This window comes from Sesamum indicum, linkage group LG3 (genome assembly GCF_026168435.1).
Source record: "Sesamum indicum cultivar Baizhima isolate 11 linkage group LG3, ASM2616843v1, whole genome shotgun sequence".
NCBI classification, from domain to species: domain Eukaryota; kingdom Viridiplantae; phylum Streptophyta; class Magnoliopsida; order Lamiales; family Pedaliaceae; genus Sesamum; species Sesamum indicum.
In genome coordinates, this window is record NC_142659.1 from 21398771 (window position 1) to 21407026 (window position 8256).

The window sequence follows — 8256 nt, forward strand, 5'->3', positions numbered from 1 at the left end:
AGTTCGAATGGCTTCACTTATATACGTAAGTAGCTTGTAAAGGTACTTATATGCTATTCACAAGTATAAATTAAATTAATAATTATCTGATTGAAAGTGCTTCGTTCTTATCAATTGAGTCAATAAATACTGACATTGATCTTTATTGTGTCATGAATTTTTTGTTCATACATGCATACACACAATAAACACATAATCTAACCTTTCTAGCTTCAAATTTCATGGTTAATTAAATTATTTAAATTGTATATTCTAGAATTTAATTGAAAGAGGTATTTTTTTATATATCTTTGCCAATAATTTCATGATATCTATATAAACAATGACTTGTATAAAAATAAAAAAAAAAATAGTAGATCTGAGTATAATGATACCATGAAATAAAAGGCCAAATTACCATGAGCTACCATGAAATTTGACATAATTACAAATATTTTTGTGTTGTTTGAAAATTTGTATATATATCCCCCCAGATGTTTGATTGATTTTTATCTTCGTTGTCTTTTTCTTAAAAACAAATTATAAAACAAACTGGACGAGGTGGATGAAAGATTTTAAAATTCTGTAAGAAAAAATATCCACTTATTAGTCCATTAAAAGTTTCAAAAAATTTTAGAAAATAAATAAAATTATAATTCACAATCCACCACAAAAAATAGATGAAAACCTAATAGAGATTAACGGATTCAGTTAGTTGTTAGACAATCGTTAAAATCAAAAAAATATTAATAATTTTTTAAATAATAAATGGTATTTATAATTCACAATCCACCACAAAAAAATACATGAAAACCTAATAGAGATTAACGGACATGAGTGGCATTTAGCCTCCCTATTGTTGCTTCATGTACATATTATTTTGTTATTTATTTTTCCGAATTTTATTTGAATTGCGTGCATTTGTTGTTATTTTTAATAGATCCCTCAATTATGGAAGGAATTTCTCTTTGGCCCATTTAAAATTACTTAAATAAGGGGATTACCTCCATTTTTACCATGCCCTCCTTCAATTATTTAAATACTTTCAACATTTTATCAAAACAAATAAAACAAGTGATAATATTAAAATTACCACTAATTATATGTATTAAGTGACAGAAAACTTTTATTTTGTCAACTATAATAATTTTCATGGTTTTAAGAGTGCAAAAATTTGTTCATAAAATTATTATTATTATAGACAATCAGTAACAATATAGCGACCACAAATATTATTATCTCAATAAAATGTGACATTATGTATAGTTTCCGTCACTAATAATTTCCATAAAAATTAATATTATCTTTTGTTGCAGTATATTTGTAGATTTGTCTTTTACTTTAAAATAGCTCAAAAAACAAAAAATAAATAAAAATAAAAAACGCAACTTGGTCTTTTTTTTGGTAGGATGGAAATTAAATATGATGATAAAAAATAAATTAAAATTTGGTTTAATAAAAGAACAAAGGTGGCCCTCAGAGCATTGAGTAATTGGGACGATGGGGAACATTAATTAATTTATGCATCCTATCTTTGGGATCTTCAATGCACGCGCAATCTTCCTTTTTCCTTTTTCTTTCTCATATAAATTGTTTCCATGCACACTAAAATTTTGGTTTTATTTTTAATCTTAAATTTGGGTTCTTTTTTCTTATTATAAAAATAAATCACGGCCACTCCTCCTAAAGTTTGACCTAATTATAAATATATTTTTATTATTTGAAAGTTTTTTACAAATATCCCCTAATTTTAACGTCCGTCTGACGACGAGTCTATTTTCGTTAGCTCCCGTTAGATTTTTATTCAATTTTTTATAGTGAACTACTCGAAATGATTTTTTGGATTATGGATTATAATTTTATATATACTTTTTAAAAATTTTAAAATATTTTTATGGACTAATATGCTCTAGAATTATTTACTTTATCCATCCTCACTTTTTTTATATATATGTATTTTTGCAATTGCTTTTTTTAAAGAAAAAATTCAGTAAAAGTAAAGTAGCAATTTTCATCTCCCGTCTGGGATTATATAATTATTTTTTTATTTGAGAGAAAATTTATAATTTTTTAAATAATTAAAAATATTTATACTTATGTCAAATTTCAAAAGAAATAGCTCTAATTTTAAGAATACGGACTTCTTTATAACATATAATTATCTAAACAAATTCAAAAGATATTTTGTCGAGGATTTAAAAATTTTAATTTCCAAATTCAATGTAATTTGTTTCACCCTCGTGTGAGACTAATTATATCCAATTAGGTGGTGTTAGCTATTGATGATCCCTGCAGCAAAATGTTACTCATTGGTTCGTTCATGTGATGTATGAGTTTCCACAATTACTCAAATTTTTATCAAGTTCCTAGGAATGCATCATTGATAAATAAGTGCCATAGTATTTTTTTTGTGATGAATGCATCAAAATGCCCTTATAAATTGTGAATTCAAATTTTTACTTTTTTTTTGGGAAATATTATGAAATTATTTAGGGACTAAATGGATATTTTTTAAATAATTCCATCCACCTAGTCTGAATATTTTATATTTTTCAAAAGTTTTTAATAAAGAAAAACTTACAAGATGGGCAAAGTGGATAATTCCAAACCTCTGTTTAAAGGTTACATAATTTCATCAAATATTATCAGTATTGATAATTCCAAACAATGAGGGAGTATTTGTAATTATATCAAATATAAAAGAAACTCATTGTGATTTTATTCTTTTATAAAACACAATTCAATATATCCCATACACTGATACGAAATATTGAAAAATATCAGAGAAACTTAAAAATAATAATAAAAAAAAGGACTTGAAAAAAAAATGAAATAAGAGAAAAGCCCATGTTTCTAAATAGGTAGATGCATGTGGGGAGTGGCCTAATCTCAGGAGTGAATGAAGGGGGTGCAAAAAACCATCACTCTTGGATTGTGTGTAATCTCATAGTACTAATAGAATTAGGAATAAAAGAGTCAAAAATTGCAACCACAACCCAACAAATGCATGACATGCAAAGTTTTCTCATGACATAGTCTTTTGAGTCTTGACCTTACAGTGAGGCACATGGGCAGGTTTTCCTATGTTTAGTAAGTCCCAAAATGTCCGATGTGATCACCCACTTCTGTACTAATATAATAGATGCTCTATCTCTGTCTACTGCACTGTTCATACATCCAAAAATGGTGATGCCATTCCCCTATATATGTCATGAAAACCCTCTATCTTCATCAAGATACATTTAATCTTTAGTGAAAATTACTGTGTCTGCACGTTAACGATGTGGTAATAAAGTCGGTCTGACTCGTTATGTGTTATGAACGTGTTGTAATTTAAAACTCGTTTATGGTGCAGACGTTTGATTTGGCGTTTAAATTGAGGTGTAGATGTACTGATCGTAACGAGTCAACACGATTGTACGAAATTTATGTGATTAAAATAATTTCAAGATTCATAAGTTTTTAACCCTTTTATTGGAAAGGAAGGATGAAGGGTGTGAAACATATAGTGGGCCATTATCATATTTAATTGGCAGATGAAGGCCGCAAAGTGTGCATACATATACCCCCTCTTTCTCAGGCCTCAGCTCTTCATCAACTCCTCCCCACACTGTATATATCAGCTACCATTGTGAATTCTCTCAGAGACATATCACAAACACTTTGCAACGGCCTTCGCACTTGGCCGGAACCCGCCATGCCTAGACCGCAACAACGGTACCGGGGAGTTCGCCAGCGGCACTGGGGATCTTGGGTGTCCGAAATTCGCCACCCGTTGCTGTAAAGTCACTTTTCCTCATCAAGTGTTTGTTAAATTTCCCCACTTATGAGTTCTAACTTTTCTTTTGGTGTTCAGAAAGACGAGAATATGGCTAGGCACATTTGAGACGGCGGAGGACGCAGCAAAGGCGTATGACGAGGCCGCGAGGATCATGTGCGGCCCTCGAGCGCGCACAAACTTCGCTTACAACGCGCACGAGCCGCAGTCGTCGTCGGGCCGGTTTCTTTCGGCTACTCTAATGGCTAAGCTGCAGAAATGCCAAATGACGTCTCTGAAACTGGCCCAGAAACCTGCTCTGAACAAGGTCCACGAACCAGATCAGCAGTGTCCGGGTTTTGATCATCCCACTGACAAGAAGAACGTTCAAAAGGGCGGGGGGAGTAATTGGGATAGCCCAGGTAAGAATGTCGAGCAATTCAAGTGTCTTGAAGACGACCACATTGAGCAGATGATCCAGGAGTTGTTGGACTATGGGTCAGTTGAGCTTTGTTCAGTCATGGAGAACTGAAAATTGCAGTGGGAAACTGTATGCTATCTACTAGTGTTTTTTTTTTGAAGTTTATTTACTTCCACTACTCCTTGTTCGGACCAACATGGCAGTGCTGAACATCTTGTAAGTAGGTAGGCAGATGAAATGTCAAATATATATCATCATCAGTTCAAGATTCCAGTTCTTGTCATCACCTCATTTGATACCATTCCACTTCTACTTTAAGTTTGCTGGGAAATTTTAGTTCGAACTGTGCGTTTGCTCATATCAAAATTAACAACACAACGAACTTATTATACTTGTCATAAAACCGAGACATAGTCTAAGAAAAAGATAGCAATCTAGACATATAAAATACTTGTTGTGACAAAACTTGATTTTAGTAAAAATTTCTTTCAAGAACCATTTAAACAATTAACATCCATCGACAATTCAATTTTAGAGTGCATCCGCCTTTAATAGATTCACTGATCAAGATTTTACACGACACTTAATCCAACTATATAAGTACCTTAAAATTGAGAATAAATTAAACTTTTGCCTAATGGAAGTGAAATTGAAATTCAAAATAAGATGTTTTAAGAGGATGAATGTGAATAGATTTGGAGAAAACAGGGGCTGCATTCATAATGGCCGATGCTGCATTTCGGACAAACAAAGGGGTCTTTTTTGTCGCTAGCTTTATGTCTTAGTTTTCACCAGAAAACAGCTGCTCCTCACTAACTTTTTCTCTTTTTGACCAAACAGCGATTTCAGCTATCAACCTTTGTGTTTTTCCAAAACGGGACAATATCCAATCTCTGGGTTTGATACTGTCCAAAAAGCCATTGAAAGAGGGGGGGAAAGGAAATCTCACCACGCGCATTCATTTGACAATTTAAGCATCAAAACCACAGCACCAAGTTTGTTTTCGCAATTTTAACGGAATAAAAGATGTTAACAACTATCAATGATGTAATAACTAAATTACTATTTCTTTCACTTGTATGTCATGGTCCAGACATGGATGAGAGCTTGTCGTTTTTTGTGGGTGCACTGTGAATTTGTGACGGTTGATCTGTAATACTTGATAGTATGTTGATAGAGTTTTGGTAATTAAGTCAGAATAATGTCACGACGCAATTTTTACCACTTTATGTCATCGTATGATTTATTAAATGACGGTTGTTTTATAATACCTAATTCGATGGAATTATGGAAACTGGACTTAGAACTTATACATTGACAGAATGGTGATCAGGTTCCGCGATGTCCGAATGAGCTTCGGTGAAGAAATAATACTTTATGATAGTTAAATTTCTTTAATTGGGACAACTGCCATGAATTTAATTTGATATAACCTTTCACTACAAATAAAATAAAATATTTCATATATTAAATCACTACGATTAAAAAATTATTAATATTATCTATTACGGTCAGATAAAATCGACGCAAGAACTCAAATTTTTAGTACAATTAATTAAAATTCACCATGATTTTACCTAGTGGCTAAAACATTTGCCACAAATTTTAGTTGTAGTTAATAATCTGGCATCATTTGGAGAAACAATAGCTAATAGCCATTATGCAGCCTTGATCAATTAATATTCACTATAATTTTTTACTTTTAACTATGATAATTAACCACAATAAAAACCTATATTTCTCCTGACGTTTGGAGTATACGAAAAACATCAACAAAAGACAATATGAAGAAGGATAAGTTTTTATAAGAAGAAACGTATAATAAAGATCATGATACATAGTATTATATGACGATTATTTAATAATATAATAAGGGTTTAATGCAATCTATTCAATATGATATTGTAAATAAGCAAATTATCATCTTATAAAAAAAAATTAGCAATTTACTTTCATGTGTTTTTTAAATTGATTCATTTAAAAAAACACGGGGGGGGGGGGGGGGTAAATTGCTCATTTTAAAAAAATACAAGATAATAAATTGTTAGTTTTTTAATAAAAATATCATTTACTTATTTGTAATATTACATGAGGTTGTTTGCATTTTTTCCAATATTATAACATAGTTTTCAGAAAATATGTCGGATATAAATATACAAAAATTTGCATAATAAAAGAGATGAAAGTTAGTCAGGGGGGATGAATTGCAAGTGAATCTAAACAAGCATGAGATGAAGTGATAGTGGTCGGTTTTTCAGATCATTTTTGTTGTTTTTATGTGCTTTTTTTCACGTGGTTTCATTATTATCATATGATTTTTGTTTTTTCCCCCTTCAGTTAGTAGTATTTAAATTCTGGAACTTTAAGTTTGTAATACTATTAGTGATAAAAAAAAAAGATAATGATATAAAAATTATTATTAACTATATGTATATTATGAGATAATAATATTTGCTTTTATTATATTAATGATTTATAAAAAAAAGTTGGAAATTTGTGTCTTAGTTTAATGTGATGATAATTACTAAGTTTAAATGCGCAAAAACATCCCAAATATGATGTATTATTAATTTCGACTTCGTATAAATTTTATGATTTTAACTTGAGAAGGCGTCTCACAGTGGAGGAGGGAGGTCTTAGGCAAATCAATTCTGTAGTGAGCTATTGCATGCTTTGACTTAAGTCCCATAAAGAATAGTCACACTATTTCTCCTATATTAAGGGGAAGACCCCTAGAATAATAAGGTATTACTTTAGTTGTCAAAATGTGCATAGACTAAAATGCCATCAAATATATTTATTTTCCCCCCAAAACAATCCTCTCTTTAATCAATTGTTTTTATCAATAAATTTTTACTTATGCACATTTAAAGTTAATTTATTATGTCGATTTGATCAGTTAATTACCTTATAACCATTATCTTTCATCTAATTAAAGAATTTAATAAAATTTTAGAATGTGCACACACAGCGAGTGTGCTTAAACCGTTATTCATTGATTAAGCTTCATGATTAGAGTAATTTTTTAAAAGACAAATATAATCTATATAAATAAACCATAAATGAATGTAAATAAAATCACCCCTTTTATATTAATACATGATTCAGTTCCACACAAAAAAAAAAAAAAAAAACGAGTTTAATATAATTTACCCCCTTAAGAAGGTAAATTGTTATATTTTAAAAAACACAGAAAAATAAACTATTATTTTATTTTTCATAAAAGGGCTGTTTGCTTATTTTTCATAGCACAGTTAACTAAGTAAGTAGATTGCAATTTAGGGCAAAGAAAAGCGTAGAAGAGGGTGAAGTTGGGTGATGGGTAGGTATGTAGGCGGCTTTCACATACTTGAATTTTCTCCCGGAATCATGTGGTAGTATGTAAACGAGGGTACAAAAGCATGTTACCGGTAGACTTTTGCCCACAATTTTTCATTTGATTGTGCATGTGAATGTGATGTGGTGGTCCCTTCTCCTTGAGCAGCCCAAATGGGGCTCCATTTTTGTGCACGATTACATGCACATGCACATGCTCATCCATCAACTCATTTTATTTTCTCCTAATGTCTAGTAACAATTTCAAGAGACAAAGATACGTGCTACATATCATAATTAATATCCCTCTTCCTCTAACCCTCCCTATTATATATCATCCACAACAAAATAATATTTTTTTTCTCTCGTAATTTAGGATTTTTTTTAATTTTTGATCTTATCAGTTACGTGATTATTACTCTTAGTCTCGTAATTTTTAAAAAGTAGTACTTTTGGCTCCGTTATACCTTTTTGATAGATATTTGAAATGTGATTGTTAGGACGTTTACACTTTTGGTCTTATTAATTGTGAGATTCACATATTTTATCCCATAGTTTTTAAAAATAGCACTTTTGTTCTTATGTACTTAACGGCTACATGACTTCTTCATTGAATATCTAATGAAAAGATGTATGAGTACCTAAAATCTATATTCTGAAAGTTACGGGATCAAAAGTGAGAAAAACCTTAAACTACGAAATAAAACATCAACCTCCCTCCTCTGTTGTGAAGATCTTGTATTACAATTTGTTGTTCTACATTTATGTCACATTAATGAGTGCT

General features: G+C 30.7%; 1 protein-coding gene across 1 annotated transcript; it reads left to right on the forward strand.

Moving 5' to 3' along the window:
* The first annotated feature begins 3514 nt into the window (after nucleotides 1-3514).
* LOC105158331 (ethylene-responsive transcription factor ERF003) lies at nucleotides 3515-4430 on the forward strand. Its single transcript, XM_011075054.3, has 2 exons — nucleotides 3515-3759; nucleotides 3836-4430. The coding sequence occupies exons 1-2, from the start codon at nucleotides 3677-3679 to the stop codon at nucleotides 4266-4268; spliced, it is 516 nt and encodes a 171-aa protein (XP_011073356.1). The 5' UTR covers nucleotides 3515-3676; the 3' UTR covers nucleotides 4269-4430.
* Nucleotides 4431-8256: the final 3826 nt, after the last annotated feature.

What these genes read in the sequence shown, in the direction of transcription:
- LOC105158331 (XM_011075054.3), top strand. Translation starts at nt 3,677, where the DNA reads ATGCCTAGACCGCAACAACGGTACCGGGGAGTTCGCCAGCGGCACTGG. An exon ending in GAAATTCGCCACCCGTTGCT is followed by an intron (nt 3,760 to 3,835) that starts GTAAAGTCACTT and finishes TTTGGTGTTCAG; the next exon opens with AAAGACGAGAATATGGCTAG.